General features: G+C 38.4%; 1 protein-coding gene across 2 annotated transcripts in view; it reads left to right on the top strand.

Moving 5' to 3' along the window:
* LOC139709370 (E3 ubiquitin-protein ligase ubr3-like) overlaps positions 1–21,301 on the top strand; it is a 49,794-nt gene that overhangs the window by 13,602 nt on the left and 14,891 nt on the right. For both annotated transcript variants that reach the window (XM_071621328.1, XM_071621329.1), the window contains exons 12-28: positions 542–594; positions 988–1,121; positions 1,546–1,633; positions 2,066–2,123; positions 2,698–2,861; positions 3,938–4,085; positions 5,510–5,599; positions 7,427–7,579; positions 9,116–9,404; positions 10,592–10,762; positions 12,264–12,454; positions 15,073–15,233; positions 15,951–16,042; positions 16,579–16,746; positions 17,982–18,115; positions 18,728–18,838; positions 20,413–20,616. In XM_071621328.1, coding sequence (XP_071477429.1) covers positions 542–594; positions 988–1,121; positions 1,546–1,633; positions 2,066–2,123; positions 2,698–2,861; positions 3,938–4,085; positions 5,510–5,599; positions 7,427–7,579; positions 9,116–9,404; positions 10,592–10,762; positions 12,264–12,454; positions 15,073–15,233; positions 15,951–16,042; positions 16,579–16,746; positions 17,982–18,115; positions 18,728–18,838; positions 20,413–20,616 — 2,409 coding nt within the window. The remainder of the gene's footprint in view (positions 1–541; positions 595–987; positions 1,122–1,545; positions 1,634–2,065; positions 2,124–2,697; positions 2,862–3,937; positions 4,086–5,509; positions 5,600–7,426; positions 7,580–9,115; positions 9,405–10,591; positions 10,763–12,263; positions 12,455–15,072; positions 15,234–15,950; positions 16,043–16,578; positions 16,747–17,981; positions 18,116–18,727; positions 18,839–20,412; positions 20,617–21,301) is intronic.

The following is a 21,301-nucleotide window of genomic DNA, read 5'->3' as shown; positions in this document are numbered from 1 at the left end:
TATGGGTAATATTATTCCCCCTGCCTTTAGAAAGAGGCAAGTCAAGTGCTCTTTTATTATGCGAAAAAAGTGAAAATATGTTGAATTTTCTTTATATTTTCTTTATACTGTTGTACGCATATGACTCACAAGCTGTAGTAGTCTCCTCATCCAGCGGTTCCAACACAAAAATTTTAAAAATTCATAACTTTTGCATCGATTGTCCAATTTTCCTCAAACTTTCACGGATGTGTTCTACTAATATTGTTGCATTCTCTCAATCCTTATGTTTATGAAGGTGAACTTGTCCTTTAAGGTACTGAGAGAGCACCTCTGCACAGATGTCTACAATGAAACCCTCTGATATGAATGGTCAGCTTTGTCCTGTTAATGAAATTACCAACCTCTTCAAGCATTTTGCTCCACCACAAGGAGTTGAGTTTTTAAAAAACTGCTTTCTTGTTCCCTTGTCATTCATTCATTCTAGTTTTGTAGTTTAATAAACATTTCGAATGAAAAGTAGATAATGAGATGTAAATAAATTTGTTTGTCTTTTTTGCAGGTGTGTGCTTCACTTCTTGACCCAGACTTTGTTATCAAGACCATATTTGAAAGGTTGGTGAATCATTGATAACTTTAATATTTGGATGTTATGCTTTGTTGGCACCATGTCTCGTGGTTAAATTCAGTACCTTTGGAGGCATTCCCTAGGAGGTTTTGAGCACACTGGCAATATATTTTGTTTCCTGTTGCGCCATGTATTTCATGAAGAGCTCTTTGTGTTGATGTTTGTAGTTCTTTTTCAAGTGAACATGGATTTTTATCTTGAGATAAACAACAAAAACAAATGCATGAACAGAACACCCAAAACCAAAGCATACATAATTAATTTGAGTGCATCCTACCATGATTTTAACTCATATACAAGCTCTGGCATTTTTTCAATCTTCATTGGCTTGGTGATGTACCATGTGCTGTGATTTTATTTTGTTTTCTGTGTAACTGTAGGTTTCAAGTGCTGGATTGGTTCTCCATGGATCCTGCCAGATCCTCAAGTCACCTAGAACCAGACCGTGTTATGCCAATGATAGAGGGAGCTCTTCAGCACATTGCAATGCTTGTCAGCATCAGAACACACCTTGGTGAGTCAGCCTCTTGTTCACATTTCCTAGTTTGTACTTAAATGCAACTCTATTTTTGTCTTTAATGTCAGTTAGATGCAAGATGTTTTAGTTATGCTGCATATTGTATATACAATGACCGCATAGGGCAACTGCCGGTACTCAGCAATGCCTTCATCTCTCTCTTGAGTGTATTAAAAGCTAGTCCGATTTCTCTCGTGAGGTTATTGCAAGGTACCTAGCAACATTGTGCTAAATGCTTTCTTCTTGTTTCATATCAATGTAGTTGCCAGGAGTGTTGTCCAATTTTACAAGTGTTATGAAGGTTGACCCTAGTCGTATTGACTTTCTTGTGTAATCTTCCACGTACTGTTTTAAAGGTGTAGCATTATTCTTTCGTTTGTTCTTTCTGACCTTTCACCTCTTGAATTGTTAACTGTGGCAGGTATGACTGAGAGTGAGTTGATGCGAGACGAGATGGTGAGCCTTCTGTGTATGCAAGATCGCACCCACAGCCAGCTCCAGGAAAAGATATCCTTTCCTCACCATAGTATCTCAGCCATTTGTTTGTACAGTATATGGGCAGTGGTTGCTGTGCTGTACACTGATTTTGCTTTTCTGTTAGAACACAAATCTATCTACAATAATTATCTTGTATGAGGTTTCTGTGTTTCTGTTGTAAACATGAAATTGTTTACGTCACTCACCAAGTTCAGATGCATGAAAGAGTAATTAAGTCAGAGCTCAGAAAGCGTTACTTCTATGTGTATTATGGCCATTTCGCCCATGTGCATGACTTGTACTGAGTGGCACGGCTTTGCAACTCTTAAATTCTGATACAGCATTAATATTCTGGTGACTTCACAGCATGGAGAAGAATTTAGTGTTCTGAGGTATGCAATAGTAAAGTAGAAAGAGCTCATATGAAAACAAATGCTTGTCCTTAATGCCACCATTTAACACATCCCAGAGAAGACTGGCTTGATAAATCCAGACAACAACTTTGATGAGCTGCTTACAGAGGTAAGCCATCCTGATGAGTTAATTGTGTACATGGCAGGGTTGTTATAATACTGACACTAGATTGTCATAATTTGATTAAAATCGGAGGGGTGTGCATATATTATTTTGTTATTGCAGTAATTTCTTGTAGAGTATGGTTCATGACATAAGCTTGATGGACTACTTGTTTTTTTGTGATATCATGGTCTTATCCCATTGCTATAAAGTGAAATTGGTTTCTATACATTCTGACATTCTAAAGTTTGCTAGGTGTTTTTGATAGCAGCATGTGTATGCAACTGAAGACGTGGAAAAGGAGCAGTTCTGAATTTTCATAGCTGATGGTTATCAATCAACTTTGGGGTTTAATACCCTAATGCATGAGACCCACCCACATTTTTTTTACCATCAGTTTATTTAGTGTATTAATATGTGTATGCAATAAAACAGTTATTTAGTAATAGTAGAAGGGATTGAAATAAACGGGGGTTTGGAAGAACTGAGGTAAATGTGTATCCATAATCTGGCCAGGAATATTTTGCCGTGGAGACATATTCTTAATTAGTATTCAATCCACCCCCATCCTTTTTCACAGGTTGCTGATTACAGAGACCCCCTTACTGACCTGGATGGTGTCCAGCAGGGCCAGTACTCACCCAAGGCCACCGTGTGGCAGAAGGAGTTTGACCCCCTGCGGACCATGCTAAGGTCCATGCAGAGAAAGGACTTCCAGGGGGCGCTAGACAGATACACAGACCAGTGAGTTTGCTGCTCAGCTGGTCACAAATCAAATGCCAATTCTTACAAGGGATAAAAAAACTATCAGTTATCTATTGGCTTTGATCAAAATACAATGATGGTTTGCATGGCCCTTTTATAGTGACTTTAAACCATTATAGGAGAAAACACAAAATATAGAACAAACCAATGTTGCAACAGTTTATGTAACAGTTCCATGTAAAAAATGCAAATACAGACAAGTTTTAGTGGAAACAGCAGCGAAATATGTGTATATTTCTTTTTTTTTTGGATAATCTAAGGATTATGATTGTAATTATTGTGGTTTTAGTAACGTTGCAGTGTACCTTTAATGCCTATAATTGTATAGCCAATATTATAGTGCCAATTAGGGAAAGAATTTTTCATAATTTGCTATTTTTTCATAAAGCCCAATGTAAGTGGAGGAAGATGACTGGATCTAAATGGCTATTGTCTTTTGGCCATCAAGTTGTCTTTTATGAATATGTATTAGAGTTTAATTCCAAGACTCTATTTGGACAAAAAACTTTGTAATCATTATTGCTTTAATTGTTCCCAATCCAAAGGTTAGTGTAGATTGCATAAACTCTCGCCTTCAAGACACTCTTGTGACAAGTAACTTTACTGCTGTTATTCCAAATGTGACTCCGGTCAAAAATCTCCTTTTGCTGTCCTTAACTATGCCGTCTCATCAAACTTCCCGATCATCATTCTTTATTGTACAGACTATAATTTTCTAGTGGAAACAGCCACAGCTCTTCTTTTTTATCCCATTTACCACTGATATCTTTCCAGTTTTTAGTGCATTGCTTCTGAATTTTGGTCTGTTTATCCATTGGTCTCGAGAGGTTGAGACACAATCAAGAATTATTAATTTTCTATTTATTTGTTTATTTATTTATTTATGTATTTATTTATTTATTCTATTTTATTTCTATTTTTATTTCTGATTAACTAGTATCAGTGTTGACATATTTACTGATATTTGTCAATTCATTTTACCATTCATTCTATATGTCAAATTAGTGCAGTCATTAATGTTGTGAGGAAATGTATCTGTCCTTACCAACCTCCAGCCTAAAGCAGTCAGGACGCTACCGGGGCACCACCCACCCATGGCCCCCATACCAGGCCCTGAAGCCAATCAAACCAGTCTACAAGGATCTGAGGAAGCTTCTCCACTCCAGGGTCCTCCATGCAGCAATCTTCACTATACTTCATAAAGTGAGTCAATCTGTCATCAGTCCACATCCTGTCTTCAAATCCTTGCAGCTCATTCTTTGTGTGGTATCAATGAGAAAACTTCTCAAAGTGCCATGTCACTCCATGTCCTAGTTGTGTTTAATAAAATGAGTAAAAGCAAACAGACAGAATTGTTTTGTTCCATCAACATTAACATAACACTCGAAAAGCACTCTGAGAGTGCAGACCTCCACCAAATCTCCTTATAAACTCATGCTGAAGATCACCCTTATTTCCCAATGATAAAGAAGCCTTTCTGCTGTGTCTCAGAGTCTTAGACAATGACAGTTGAAAAAAGTCTACCTCATGCATCAGCAGTGCTTGCTGGGCGCTCAGTGCGCATATGCACACCTCAAATTCGCGCAGCTTGAGCTCTCTCATTTGTTGGCCCTATCTTAATTTGCCAATGATGGTCCTTCAAAAAAATTTATGAAAAAAAGTATCCTGGATCCAGATGGTTGTCTGGATCACTGTAACCAAAATTGCCATCTGTTCTTTCTGTCATCACCTTTTCCAGTAAGTTTCATTCAAATCCATTCAAAACTATTTGGACTTATTTTGGAAACAAACAGACAGACAAATGCTGATAAAACAATAATCCTCTTGGCAGAGGTAAGAAAGTTATAACATTTTGATGATCCTATGTTTTCATGAAACAGTGACATTTGTTACAGCCACATTATTCCCAGAAAAGTTGATGTCATCACTTTCAAAGCTATTCTCCAATTGGTATACAACTTGAATATGAAGTGGTACTGCACTCTACGTCTGGTCAACAGGACTTACATGAAAACCACAAAGAAAATTGTGTCACAAATATCCAAACTGCTTCTTCAGCTGTGCTTGACAGGAAGGCAATCACTGTTATGAGGGGATAGGTGGTGAAAGGGGCATGATATCACCCCAGAGCTAATACCTGGGATTATTCGCCTGTCAGGACTGAAGAAGGGACTTTGAAGAGTCTTGAAGTAGTTCTCCTAGTGATGTCCGGTTGACAACATTTAACAAGTTATTCAACTCAACAACTTCCTGGATGAGTTAAAATTTACATTGATATTTGTGACTTAAGGTCAAATTTACCTTTTGCAGGAAGTAGCCATCATGATTTATGTCTTCCTTGCTTGGTTCCTGTTCCAGCATCAGCGGGATATCGAAATGAGAAAAAGACAATATCTTTAAGTGTAATTTGCTACATGACTATGGTAGAGACCACAGTGAATAGAAGTATCGTATAATCATAATTTTGTCTTGTATACTCAATTTCCAGCAGTTGATATGTCTCCATAGGGATGTAATATTTTTGTCTTATCCACTCCTCATTCAGTGTATATAAAGGAAATGAGTGATTTTTTAAAACAATGTGGTTTATTATTCAAATGATTTCTGTCTCTCCTTTGATTCTGCAGGCAGTGCAAGACAAGAACATCAGTGACTCAGTACTATGTTTGTGCATCACCTTGCTGAGGTTAGGTTTGCAGTGCTCAGTGGACTATCAGGTGAGATTAAGAGATTGATAGGAAAAGAATTTGCTCACACCAAGATAGTTTGCTATTGTCTCTCACAATCTGGTCTGTGGGTCACAACATTAGTTCTATCATTCATTAGGTATCGTGTGTTGGTAACAGTATTTGCCTTCATCAGATCCCAGAATACTTTTTGGTGAAACACATTTTTTTTTTCTAGTTATGTGCAATAATCAAAATCTGTCATGCATACAGGGCAAATGGAAACAAACAAGTATCATTTTATGAAAATTACCCACAGTGACTATAACTTTTGTTTTATAACCAAAAAATAAGAGGATATATATGTATAATAATGATTGTCACATGGGCGGGCTCAAATCACGAAATGATAACACTCGTGCCATTCACCTTAACATATGTACAGTTTATTAAAACGAATTGTGACAAAATATACATAGTTTAACCAAAATAATGAGCTTGTGACACCCAGAAAGCACAAAGCACAACAAGCCAAGTTTCAACCAAAAATGAATTAAATTATGACATCATACGTGGAATACAAATTGGGTTTCAAAAAAAAAATTGTTCAACTGTCTTGCCTATGTCCCACAACTGTCTCGTCGTAAACGGAATCCCGTGCTTTGTCCGGTTTCACGTCCAGAAATTCTATTTCTGAGTGTAAATTCTCACCCATCTCACATTTATCCATTGTCACTCTATGATTTAACAAACCTCACTTGTATGCTTTAACTGCTCATACCACCTGTCGCACTGATCCTGGAATGATCAGTCACCATGACAATTGCATTCATCTTTTATTGTATTATTAAACACCGTCTCCACTACCGGTGGGATCCTGTAATGATCCACATTATTTTACCACGTAGCATTGTACATTCCTACCAAGTGTCCAACCATGTTTACATCTGTTTTTTTGTTTGTTTGTTTTTCATCCATGGACTCTGTACATGTGCTTTGATAGCCATTCATATTACTCCGTCCATACGTACTCCTGGGAGATACACAATGAAATGAACTTGTTGGGCTGGGGAAACCCCAAAAAAGTATGCACCAGTAGTGGCATTATAAGATAAATATAATTTCATTCTCACTGTGACAACTACATTGTATACAATCTAGTGCCTCCTAGGACCTTTCCTTTCCAAAGCATCTTAAGGATTCAGTATACAAAAAGACTTGAAGCAACATCTTCAGGGCACTGCTGGACTGGAGCTATTTTATGTGTCTCAGTACGCATACCTAATTATTGACATGCAAAATAGTTAAAGTCTCAGTCATCAATGGCACAGTACACATAGCATTGCCACCTGGTTTACACCTTTTCTCTCTTGCTCTCTCTCTCTCTCTCTTTTCCTTACTCTCTGTCTCCCTCTTTCTGCACATACACATAATGACTTGCCTAATTGATTGACTGATATCACAGCATTAGCCTAATGTACACGAATTTGACTGGAGAAATGCATTTTCAATGTGACAATGATGTACACATAATATCGAACACCAACACCAGATGTGAGCTCAGACTTGCATACTATACTGTAAGCACCTAAATCATTCATCCTTTTCCTATTTTTATGTGAGATGTCTCAATGTGATGGTAATAATAATCTTCAACCTTGACTCAATCTGTTCATGCACTTTTAGATTGAGAAATGAAAGATACACTGAAACCTGATCTGACAGTGAAACAATATTCCTGAAAAAAAATTGCCAGAAATTGCACATAATTATCAATTTAAGTGGAATTTGCCTATATTACATGAACTGAAGAGAATGGTAAATCACCATGTTTACACTGATTTGTTTATTCTACTTGCCTTATTGCAATACATTCAGTTTCCTAGTGTGAAGCCAACCTGCCAGTCGCCACCAGTAGACAGTGATATGTCAACGTGGTTTGATTCATCATCGCTCCTAGCAAACCTTGTTCATACCATCTCCTCAATGAAGATTGTCCCTCAGGTTTCACAGAGCAAGAAGGCAAACAAGGTGAGGTCAGAAATGTGATCTAGGAGGACAACCTCAGACCTCTCACCATTCTGAATTTGGAGGAAAGAATGTGAATTTTGATCATTCCCAGCTCTTGTTTCAACAGGAGTTTGCTGTTTTTCTTGATAATTCTGCTACACACTTCTATGGGACCTGCTCTTTCTTTCCTCCTTTTGAGCCAAGTCCCTATTTTTCAGTCAGAAAGGTTGGGAGGTCTGCAACCTTGCAAAGAGTGTTGTTACATATATGGCAATTACACCTGTGACATCAAGTGACTATTACTGCCCTTTTACTGGAAATCAATTTTCAACTTTTTTTTGCTGAGTTTTTAGCAACTAAGGGTAGTGTGTGTTTATGATACGTTGTTGAGAAGTTGAAGTTGAAGAATGTACTTCAACATATCAGTAGGGAAGATTTTACTTATTCAGCAATGACTTTGTAGTTGAATGAGTTGCCGTAAATGATGGAAATTGTGGTACATCTGTAAAGATTATCAATAGAGGAAGCTTTGACTTTTGATTTACTTCAAGTCAACTAAAGGTCCCCAAAACAGCAGACGGCCCCCTTGTATTCTTGAGATGCTTGGTATGCTACATAAAAAGGTTTGCAATGATTGCAAGTTGCAATATTCGTCTTCTTACGGTGATAATGTCTATGCTCACAGTTGATTGATTCCTGCCTGCCATCAGCCATAGTACAGGTACTGCAATCAGATGGAGTGTACAAGCGAGGAGTTCAAGAGATGGAATCACAACCGTCTTATTTACTTTGAATCCATGCTTGATGCCACCACTCAAAAATATTTGAAGTATGTGCTAAACTGGATCTGCCCCACAGATAGGAAGACAATTGATGCATGTCTCATTGCATAATGACTAGTCATTCTCTGAGGAAGATATGTGTTTCTGATGGTAATTACTTTTTGGCATCAGTACTTATAAGAAATGAGCGTTACATAATGGTAAGGACTTGGGAATGCCCAAATAGAAATTGAGCAAAGACTGATGAAAAGAAAAGATACTTCGCATGTTTGGACACTAATCTGACATATCTAATTGTAAAGAACTATGTACTCTATCAGTTTAATTTGTTAGAATTAATCAGAAAAGTGGTGAAGTCAGCTTTCCAGGAGGGTACAGTTTCGAGTACTTTCACAACACAGCAGATTTGCACTTTTGCACATATTTCTGGATTAGACTGATTTTTGTTTAAATACTCTATCATTATGTCAAATTTCTTCTCATTAGAAGAATAAGCGAGCAAAATATATCTGATATTATGTTAGAATTCAAAATGAATCTTCAGATTGCTCAGAAAGATGATGGCATCAAAGACACAACCTGTGGAAGTCTTTTGTGCATCCTTAGAAAACTTACAGCTGTATGAATGATTATGGCCAGTTGACATTCCATCTCTTGAACCTCCTTGGTACAAGAAGGTAATGACGGAGGCCTCAGTGGCTGGTTTTTACCTCCTTGTGATAACACAAAACTTTATGTCTAGTTTGAAACATTGCTGTGTTGTCCTCTCACACAGGCCCCTGCAGGAGATCTGGCTGGAGATGCAGACTCCCTGCTACAGCAGATACTTGACCAGGAGCTGACCTCCCTCCTGGGTGTCCCACCAGGAGGCCTGACGGTCACCCAGGTCTCTCTGACCGGAGCAGCAGCCCTTGCCAATGACATAGAGATGATGGACGAGGACACAGAGGAAGAAGATGATGATGAAGAAGAAAACGAGGAGGAAGAAGAGGAAGAGGAGGAAGAAGAGGAAGAGGAAGGACAAGGGAATGATGACAATATTGTCATTCATTATGAGGAACAAGGTGAGAGCTCTTCTTCATCCATCTTGTTTTCTTTTCTTTTGTTTTAGTTCTAAAACTGTTCGCTTTCAATGAGTAAGATCACATGTTTGACGTCTGTTGTACTGAACTAAATGGTAAAGAACTATAAAATAATGTCATTGATAGTGATTTAAACTCAAAATTATATTGAATCGTGTGTGACACAAATTACAGAGTGATTAAAAAGGTGCCATGATATTCATAATGGTTTGAAGTTCAAAATTTGAACATGGTTTGATGTTCAAAGTAGTTTGATACAGTATGTTTGGAAGTGTTATTACCTCCGCGAAGGGGGGAGGTTATGTTTTCGTTACCGTTGGTTTGTTTGTTTGTTTGTTTGTTTGTTCGTTGGTTAGTTAGTTTGTCTGTGTGCAAAATAACTCAAAAAGTAGTTTACGGATTTGGTTGAAACTTACAGGAAAGGTTGAGAGTGACACAAGTAACAAACGATTAAATTTTGATAGTGATCCGAGAATTTTGGGGGAATTTATGAGGGATTTTTGATATTTTGACAGGTAGGGTCAATGAACTTGGGAGTTCAAGCTGCGCATTTTTGAGGTTTTAAACGTGCACTAAAATGCGTGCTCTAGTTTCTGCTGGCGCGAGGCGCGCCGCGCAGCAAAGGGATTATGACGTAACAAAGGCTTCGATATTGGGAAATCGGGCGATTTTTCAGCATGTATACCTATGGGTGGGAATCACTGCTCTCTATGGAAGAGCCCAAATAGCTTTTCCCCAGTGGTGCAGAGGAGAAAAATTCTCTTTGGGAAGAGCAAGATTATTGCTGAAAAGTAGTTGCTTGGCGGAGGTCTGCGCTCTCAGAGTGCTTTTCTAGTTAATGTGATGTATTTGTTTTGAAGAGATACACTGTAAGTTATTTAAGTTATTTAAATGAAAGTACAAAGAGAAGGAATGGGAAAGGAGAGAGATTGATAGCAAGAAAGAGACAGAGAAGGGAAGAAAGAATAGGAAACCTGTAAGTAATCCTAGGGAGACTTTACCACTAGAGTAATCAACATCATATCTATGGCAGAAGAAGGAAGTAATCTACTATGGTCAAGCATGGTGAAATATATTGAAACTGTTTTACTAGATGATGATACATGTACTGCTTGTGAGTAATCTGACTGTGCTGAAAGCATTGCACAAATTTCTTCTCTCTGTGGTAGAAATGAGTGAGGATGAAGCAGCTAGCGAGGACTTCCAGGGGTCTGACAACGAAGTCCTGCATGAGGGTGGGCAGAGTGTTCAAAGTGCAATAGAATATGTGATGGAGCAAGTCATTGACCAGGGCCTGACACATCCCTTGGACGAGGAGGAGGTCAATGAGGACCAACCTGGTATGGTTTTAATGACTGTAATGATCAGAGTGGCCATTCCTAATCAACTTCTCAATAAACACTTGTTTCCTCGGCAGGGCTTTTTGTTGATGAAATTCTTAGCCGTATAAGCAGCAAACAAAATACAATTTTTTAAATGTATTATGTAGAATGTAATGTTACTGTTAGATTGGAATGGATCACATATATACATATATATATATATATATGTATATATACAGTACTCTCCGTGTAATCGGGTATCGCTTAAACGGGTACTCCGCTTTATTGGGTAGTAATTTCGAAATCAGTTCCAATGCACATTAAAATTACCTGATAATCGGGTTGCCTCTCCGCATAAACGGGTTAATACTTTTCTTCTTATCTAATTTCTACCCACATTTTATAGCACATATAACACTTTAAGAAATCATGAATGTCAAATTTTCCGCGGCTAATCGCCTTCTCTGCTTAATCTGCAAAGAAGACCGAATACATGTACTAGTACCTTGTACCGATTTGATACATGTAAACAAACAATACACATGTAGCTGGCACTCACAACTGCATAGACAGACAGGAGTTGAACACACTTGCGCTCCTCCCTTGCTCCGCAACAATTTATACGAGAAATTTTGAAGAAAAAAAAAAACGAAAAATGAAAAACAGGCCATGCAACAGCTCCACACCGGTAATTTCACTTTTCCCCAGTGCACGCAAAGAGACGTGTTTATTTCAGAAAACGCCTGCGTGTTTAATATCGAGGAGTCTGTAGTCAAACGACAAGGTTTCTGAAGACATATTTGTCCATAGAAAGAGTGTAAATTATTGCTCGTGACCGAGTAAGTGCAAGGTATGTATTATGTGCGGTGCAAGTGTTTGATGCAGTGTGCAATGCATATGTACATACACATTATGTGTGTCAATTGTGAATTATGAAACGTGTTCCTCTGTTAATCGGGTAATCCGCTTAAACGGGTATAAAACGCTATGCCCGAGCCTACCCGATTATGCGGAGAGTACTGTATGTATATATATATATATATATATATATATATATATATATATATATATATATATGTATATATAGATATAGATATATAGATATATATATATATATAGCGAAAAGGAGGAACAGTAAGAGGAATAATGATGTCAAAGCTATGCAGCGATTTCTCCTTCCTTTCTCACATCTCACATATATATATAGATATATATATGTATAGATATATTTTATGTATAATATTAGGACATGTCACGTAAGGTTTTCAGTTTTTGTATGACATAGTAATCACAGCTATCATAATAGCCTACAACCACTCACAGCTGGGAGTATTTCAGTTGTTATTAATTAAAGTAATGCTATAACTTGCAGAAAATGGAAGCATCTATATGAAGTGGGTCCAAGAACCTCACAAATCGTGTTGGTTGACAGTGGAGAGTGGAAAGTAGCCTACCTACAAGCTGTCACTTATCTGTTCCTCAATACTATTGTGTGTATGCTTTGTTTGTCTGTTAACAGGTAGCAGTCAGAGCACCAGTAGCAAAGAAAAACCCTCGCCATCTTCATCGTCGTCACCACCTCGGCGAGAATTCAGCTTGCCCATTGAAGAGAATCTTGTGTCCCTCCTCATCAAACTCTATGCCAAGTTATCAGGCAAAGACAGGTCCTACTCACCTCCAAGCAAAAGGAGAGCTGCTTCATCTGAAAAGGTTAATACAGTGAAACCCCGTTATAACGAGGTCCGTGGGACCGGCGATATTACCTCGTTATAACCGGTACCTCGTTATAACCGTACGCATCAAAAACAAAGAAAAACATAAGCACGATGTCATACCTGTCAATCAAACTTAAGAACATCCTTTGTGTTGTTACTACACAATCATGGATCATTATTAATGAGACAATAAAGGGAAATTATTTGTGAATTGATACATAAAAAAGACGGAAAAAAGTAGGGGTTGACATGCGTTAATTCTTTATTTTTCTTCCAAAAATCTCTTTGCATAATAGTTGCACATTATGTTCTTGAGAAGTAGGCCTACTCGGCAGGATCATAGTCGTGATTCTTTCTACACCTATCTCTTCCTGTTGTATCGAACCATTCTGAAAGAATATTTTTCGTTTGTGAAAGACAGTGTACAGTGTAGAATGGTTTATCGTAACTTGCGAGGTATGTTACGCTGTTGGTGCCCAGCGGGAATGCGATGATTTAATGAATCATTGCGGCTGTAATCCTATACAATGTATGATCGTTGCGTCCGAAGGGATTAAAAATGTAATCTTTATTTTCTTCAGAAAATCTCTTCGCGTTTTGTACACCTGTTCTTGAAAAATATGCGACAGTGTTGAATTTGGAAGGTTGTGATCCTTTTTACGCAAATCTGTACCTCATAGACCATTCTGAAAGAAAGAAAAATCTTTATTGTGAAATGATAATGAACAAACCCAAATCTATTCAAACTGTTAAATACGTTTGTTTCCTTTTCTGAACACCAATTCAATCAAGTAGATTAACATGCGCTATTCAGCTATTTCATACGCTACTGTCACCTGGCGGGATCGCGATGATTTCATTAATTATTTCGGCTTTAATCATTCACACTCGTATTTATATCATTTTGTTACATGATAATGAACAATCCCAGATCTATTCAAACTGTTCCATAATGCGTTTGTTTCTTTTTCTAAACACCTACATTAACATGCGTTATTCAACTATTTTTACGCTACTGTCACCCGGCGGGATCGCTATATAATTTCATTAATTATTTTGGCTTTAATCATATACACTCATAGTTACTTAGCCAGCAAAAACAACTGGAAGTCGGAACTAAAAATGGAAAGGATATAATGACGAGTGTCGCTACATGAAAAATTTTTGAATGCGTTATATGTTTTTTTTTTTCTCTCGTTGCACTTTGGTCTGACCTAATATCACGCACGCGTAACTCGCGAAAAACAAAATCGAATGATTTTATTCAATAACTTAGTAGGAACATCGGAAGGTATTTCTGTGTCTTATCGCGTGGTTTAGAAGAAAACATGAACTACTCTGCAAAACGCGAAAGAGATATGGATAGCGTGACTTTGGTTTTCAATGTTCCGTATGTCGCGCGTTTGAAAGCGGCAAGTCAAGAAATGGAACCTCGCGAAAAAAGAAAATGGAATGATTATGATTATGTTATGTGGTTTAGAAGAAACATGGAATGAACGGTACTCGGTTATTCGTCACTGAAAATGAGCGGTAAGGATAACGGCGGGACTGAAACATGTTTGTTTCCGAGTCTTTCCGCTTCAGATAGTACAGAGATCGAGACGGGACGGGCACTTGTGCTGTGTGCTACTGCGTTCTACACAAACTATGTAAAACGGGATAGCGTGAATTCGCTTTTCAATGTTTCGTTCGTCGCGTGTTTGAAAGCGGCAGGTCAAGAAATGGAACCTCGTTGTATCCGATCAAATTGCTTATGTTTTTCTTTATCATGATGCACCAAAAATGTCCTTGTTATAACCGGAATCTCGTTATAACCGAACTCGTTATAACCGATTCGTTCTGCCACAGGTTTACATGCAAAGGAAAACTGGACCGACACGATCACCTCGTTATAAGCGGTTCCTCGTTATAACCGAACTCGTTATAACGGGGTTTCGCTGTATATCTAGTGCTCAATTTGCACTCCGGGAAAGTTTGTTAAAATGCACATGGACAATGCGTTCAAAGATAATTTGCTAGCGGAACAGTAATAGTTATCATAGTGAATGTATATATAATAATGATAACAATGGTGATGATCATGTGAATGATTCCAGTGAATATTCATAACAATATGATTAGGACTGATGCACAAAAACTTTTGTTTGTTGTGGGTGCAAAGAGGAAAAAAGACACTGAGAACACAAGCTTTTGCAAAATTCGATGTTTTAATAACAAAAACTGCTTGGAAGAGAGGAAAGTGAGGTTAATTATTGACAAAGAAAGAGAAGGCAAGCTTATTGACAATATCTTTGTTAGTGGTTGCAATGGTGTAAAGATGTTCATGTGTCCATCATTTCAAATTCAGTTGTTTCCTATGAAAGGTGTATCTTTACCTCACCAAACCAACATAGTCAAACACACATGGGAGATCATTGCTGTAATGTGCCCATGGAAAAAAAAGAAGAAATCATTCAAGAATGACTTGTAAAAGGCACATGTCATATTCATTCGTATGTTTGTCTTTTCTTTCTTTTCTCGTATTTTCTTTTGGTTCAGTGATTTTTAAGCTCTAACTGCTTGTTCTCCTTCATCATTATCAAAATGTACTCACTGTAACACTCTTATATTTAGGATATCTATGGCTCTGGATCGTACTACGTTGGATCCCTGCTAGACCAAATCTGTGAGATGGACCAGACTGGCTGCACAGCTGTGGAGACCATTTGTCACAAACAGGACCAAGAGCAGGCCAAGGCCCAGTCCAAATCCCCTTCAGACTCAGCTGCTGAAAGGTGAGGCTGGGTAGAAATTATTTCTCAGCTGACCAAATAATTCCAGAAAGAGAAAGAGCAATCTAAACCAAGATGAAATTTGATCCAAAGCTTGACATGTGCTATCTGGCAAGTTAATTTATTTATGCCTAGAGAGATGCAAGACTGATGGCAAATGGTTCCTCCTCCAAAGCTGTGCTTGTTTTGAAGCAAACAGTGATAGTATCCCAAAAGTAGAATTTTTCCTTTTGAACGAATGCAGTAGGTCAGAGCAAAGCCATCTTATCAATGAATATAAGAAGAGTGAAATGGGTAAATATTATGAAGGCATTCATTTGAAAGAATATTGTATCCCATGTGTACTAATCTCTTAATGGTAATTTATAGCCTATCTGCATGGAATTATCCATGAGGGAAATGTCAAGACTTTTGTATCTGTAGGTGAACCATTTGCTTATAGGTGTTGAGTGTCATTTTAGAGATGTTTGACAGAGGCAGTGTGAAAAACTTGTGGGGACAGTAACAAGCATTAATCATGCACTCCATTTTATCTGAAGTTAATATGTCATTACATGGTCCACGTCTTGAGATACCATGGATGCATTAGAGAAAATGCATTCATAAGAAAGATATTTTGTTCTCAGAGTGAACATCACCAGTAGTCTTTGAACAGGTAGATATTCTGATGTCATGTGATAAAGACTCATTGTCATACTCACATTTTGTATCTCCTCTCAGGAGACGAAAGGCTCAGGAGGCTCAGAAGAAACTGGTGGCCAGATTTGCCTCACAACAAATGAAGTTCCTGGAGCAGACTTTGGAGCCACGAGGTAAAGCTGTGCAGATTTACAGACTGACCACTTGCTTTTTCCATTTCTTTTTTTATGAGCAAATTGCCAAGATAGACTTTAGGGATATCTTCTTACTTGCCAGCTGTAACTTGTGGCACATGTGCAAGTATTTGTAAATGTGAACTTCATGGTGTGTCACTGTTTGTAATTGTAAATGTGAAAGATCAGGCAGAGTAAGGTATCAGGCATTATTTGGTGAATAGTTCAGCATAATTGTGATACATTTTAAGTGCTTTATATCTGACAGGGCTGCACACTAACCCATATTCCCTACTGGTCCGAACCTTAACTTTACTGGTCCTATACTTTTTTTCAACTGGCCCTGACAATGTTATTTTTGTTATTTTACCTGTCATGTCAGACCTGTAAATTTTACAATCCCTGAAAGGTTGCTGCTCCTAGAGTGATTTTTACCGGTTTGGGACCATCGGACCAGTGCCAGTGTTCAGTGTGGAATATCATAATCATTATATCGTTGCTATTATGCTATGACCTGCATTCACCCTACTGTGTAGGCGAACTTGATGACAGCATGGATCATGATAGTAATGATGGCTCAGAGAAATCAGCAGCAGCCTCAGCGACTGTGGCCAAGGAGTATGAGTGTGTGATCTGTGGTCAGACCAGCCCCTCTACAGAGACTAAACCCATTGGTCTGGTCATTCTTATGCAGCCATCTATGGGTGAGTGAGAAGCCATGTTAAAGGTCCTGTTTACCTTTGGGAGCAGTGATTTCAAAAATTTCAAGATATTACATCTGATGCATATGTGTGGGTCTGTTGTATAAGTTTCCCTTGACTTACGTGCTAGTCAATATTTCTGATGTGTTTCCAGATTTTTTTATACCCCCGCCAAACGAAGTTTGAAGGGGGTATATAGGAATCGTCGGGCGGTCGGGCGGTCGGTCCGTTGCAAATCTTGCGTCGCGAACTACTTCCTCAGTTTTCAACCGATTCTCATAAAACTTGGCACAGATGTGTGCCTTGGGTTGTAGATGTGCAAGACGTATTTTTTGACAGTACCCAAAAGTACGTTGCCATGGTAACGGCATATTATGGGCAAAAATGGGTACAAATCTTGCGTCGCGAACTCCTCCCACAGTTTTTGATCAATTTTTATGAAATTAGGTACAGATGTTCTTCTGAATATGTTAATGTGCAAGACACATATTTCCGCAGTGGCAAAAAGTGCGTTGCCATGGTAACGGCATGTTGGTAAAATATAGGGCAAAATGCTTCATGGCAAAACTGCTTCATCAGTGTTCTTCCAATTCTCATGGAATTCATATTGAATGTTTGTCTTAGGATATAGGTCAGCATGACACATTTCTTGACAGTGACAAAAAGTATGTTGCCATGGTAACAGCTCACATATTATGAGCCAAAATGATGGAAAATTTTGTGTTGCAAACTACTTCCTCAGTTTTTGCCCAATTTCCATGAAACTTGGTACAGATGTGTGCCTTTGGTTGTAGATGTGCAAGACGCATTTTTCGACAGTACCCGAAAGTACGTTGCCATGGTAACGGCATATTAATGGCAGAAGATCAAGGAAAGATCTTGCAGATTTAACTACTTCCTCAGTTTTTTGACCAAAGCTTATGAAATGTTGTTTTGACCAAAGCTTATGAAATGTTGTTTGGCGGGGGTATAGCCAGTCGCTGTAGCGACATTTCTAGTTTGTCTTTGTCATTGATATGCTACACTATTCATATTCCTTTCATTGCCAAATACTTGACCCAGCAAATGCCATCGCCTGGAAGAAATTGAATGTCATCCATGGATAGCACTAGTATTCTGTTTTATCTCTGACCTGACAGAAAAAGCACTCTTTTGCAGCTTTTGATATGGGAACAGATCATAAAATTTTACGATCTTGTTCATTCTATTTGACTTGGCCCCACCCCTTGATACCCCAGTGCTAGGCAACCGGTCCCTCAGGGACAGAAGGATACCCCTGCCTGTGGGGGAGGAGCCCTCCCTGACCAGCGTGGGACGGTGCTGGAGGGAAGAGATGCAGCGACTGTCAGAAATTTGTGAGAACTTTGGCAAGGTGAGCTGTGCCTCTTATAATCCACTGATTGGCTTGAGGAAGTTTACTCTATCACTCTGAAGCATATGATATTTTTTTTTTTTTCAAATAATTTATAGTAACTGAAATCTAATAATAGTGAGAAAACTGCAGAGAGATAATTCTATTTTGCAAAAGTACCATTGTACATATCCATACATCAAGTCTATTAGCAGCCAGGTCCAAGAGTGTACATCAATCCTTATTAACCTGTTGAAAACTAGTCCTGAGTATACTTGGGCAGATATTTATGGGAAATGCATGTTATAGAAAAATCAGCTTATCCTCTGTGGTTTTTTTTCTCCTCAAGACATAAAACAAAGATACAGTGATAAATGGAGAACTGTGACATGCTGCAAACCCAATTCAGCCATACCTATTTTTTTTCCTTTTATTTCACATTTTGATAATGTAAATGGGGATGTAGCATAAAATTCATATATTGAAGTAGTTGACACTAGGTACTTCCCTTGAAGCCGCAGGATGACAATGGTATGCTTTGTGCCTGCATGGGCTCAAAGTCATTCTAAACACTTCCAGGATCCTGTAGGCATTGCGAAGTTCAAAGAGACTTGACTATCTCCTTCATTTCAGGAGAGAGCTTGGGAGGCGGTGAGCACAGGATGGGAGGGAGGCGTTCACATGCAGACCTGTGGCCATGCACTCCACCTAGACTGTCACAAGGCCTACCTCACCTCACTCAGGGTAAGATATCAGGATGCCATCTGCACACCTGTCAGAAATTTACTGCATCGCAATTCAGTTATTTTGTAGTATTTCCAACCTGCAGGAGACAGTGGCTTAGACAGTATCCAGATATACTTCAGACTCTGTGAGATTAAATTGATGGAAATTTCATTCTCGCATGTAGTGGTTGTGTGCTGTCAAGATGAATTCTGATGCAGGAGACTTTAATAGCTCTTGATATAACTCCATCTTCACAATAACTCTAGATTTATGAACAAGTGTCAAGTTTTTGGCAAGGTACTTGATACTGTAGTTTGAAAAGAATATATAGACAATACTGAACAAGATTTCTTAGAGGACTCTGTATGACATTTGGCATTGCCCCATCCATGACATGCTGGTTGTACCATTTAATGACAATTCAATATATTGATATATCTTCATAATAGACTTTTCCTCATCCATTTCTCCTGTAGTCAACAACAGTATGAATTGGTTTGTACTGTACCAATGCCCTCCTTGAAGGAGGATTTATGCCACCAATCAAAGAGAACAGTTTTCAGAATATATATGGTAGCCCCTATGGCCTTCCCAAATCTTCTGAAGTATCTTTGTATAAAAAAGCTGATTGCACCATATAAGTGAAGTGGACAAAAAGAATTTGATCATTATAAGATGCCCTCATTTGTTTTCACTGGTAGGGTTTAGAACTGAGGTATGTCCTTCAGTCTTATCGAAATCTGACAGTTTTGTCTTTTCCTTCTGAAAAGTTCACAAGATTTCTTGGTAAGCTAAATCCATTTAATCTGTGAATACCCTTCATAAAAAGGTAAAAGTCATGCTGTCCTATCACTGTTCTGTAAATGCTATCTTTCCCTGAAGCATGTCTACTTGTTACCTCCATAAATATGGTTCTGATGCCATGACAGTCTTGTTTGTTGCTGTAGTACCGGTAAATGTAGAGCATTGGAGAACTATATTCATCTGTTCATATATCATAAATCATTTTGTGAAGGACTAAATGTTTAGGCTTGGAATCCAGTGCATTGATCATCACATGAAATCACCTTTCCACTTCTAGTCCTTAAAAAACAGCACTTACGAATAGATGCAGCGGAAGACTGCTTCAAAACATGTACAGATCTACCACATGTGCCATCACCCATCAAGAGCTGACATTCTAGTCACCAACAGCACTAGGCACTGTTAATAACCATTGCTGAGGCCTCTTACTCTTCTTTTGTGATGATGTAATACAAAGGAGTGTTTACTGCAGTCTATGTGTGTTCCCATTCTTAGCCTTGCCTATTATAATATTAACAACTCACTGTGAAGCTAGGTATGCTCAACCATGTGTAATATGCTAATTTGCCAAGAATGATGATATTCGTGCAAATAATTGGTATTGAGTCACATAGCATTCTTGAAACCCCCAACATTTATTATTGCATTTATGATGTAGAGATGTAAGAATTGTTAAGAAATGAAAATACTGATATACCATTTGTACAAGTAGTGGCTCCAGTGTTGTCGTTCGAAATACACATATCCTGACTTTCAATGAAGGTTTGGTATGTCTGTAATCACCACAGGGTCATAACTACCAAGCCCAGGACCTGGATGTCAGGAAACGAGGGGAGTTCCAGTGCCCTCTCTGTAGGCAGCTGGCCAACTCAGTTTTGCCCTTTGTCCCCCTGAAGCCCTCCCAGCCCTCATCCCTGGAGAGAAGGAAGACCCTGCTCATGAGGGTGGCCTACCTCCTCAACATCAGCAAGAAGCCTCAAGTAGAATCAGAGGTGAGATGGCTGCAGGTTCAATGCAAAGTTCTCAGAGTACAAGGAAAGACTCAGAGTAACTTGAGATTGTGTCCAGTAGCTAAATTGCTACTGAATATGAAAGCAGCTTACTGCCACCATCCGAACTAGAACTTGCTGTTAGATTGGTATCTCTCTGCTCTGTGATGGTGATAAAAGTCATGGATTAGGAAAAAGGTTACAGGGTTTACCCTTGCATTCTTAGCTCACTTCAGGCCTGTCTGATGTCTGTCATGTGATGCATATTATGTATTGTCCATAAACTACTTACATCACTATCCTCTTGAAAACCCATAGCAAAATTTCAACCAGATGTGTCAATAATTAAAAACCCATAGCAGAATTTCAACCAGATGTGGCAATAATTATTCATTGGTGTATGGAAACAGAAATAGTATATCCCTGTGAAAAGGTAGTTATAATTCAATCAATGTCAAGGGATCCCACAAGTAGATATTATCGTGGTCATATGTTTCCTGAATCTAAGGTGGTTGGTTTTTTTTTTCCCTTTGGTAGTCATGTGTCCTCTTGATGAGAATTTACACTCTAATCACGTGGATACTCACACAATATGTCAATATGCTTACGGCTTTCTTCAAAAAATAACTTGACGACATGATGTGTGCGTGACCTGAAAGTATATCTCTATTTGTTTATTATATCCATG

This window comes from Diadema antillarum, unplaced genomic scaffold, assembly GCF_040938485.1.
Source record: "Diadema antillarum isolate AM-2024a unplaced genomic scaffold, OU_Dant_1.0 seq00001428_RagTag, whole genome shotgun sequence".
Classification (NCBI taxonomy): Eukaryota; Metazoa; Echinodermata; class Echinoidea; order Diadematoida; family Diadematidae; genus Diadema; species Diadema antillarum.
This window is presented reverse-complemented; position numbering and strand designations above follow the sequence as displayed.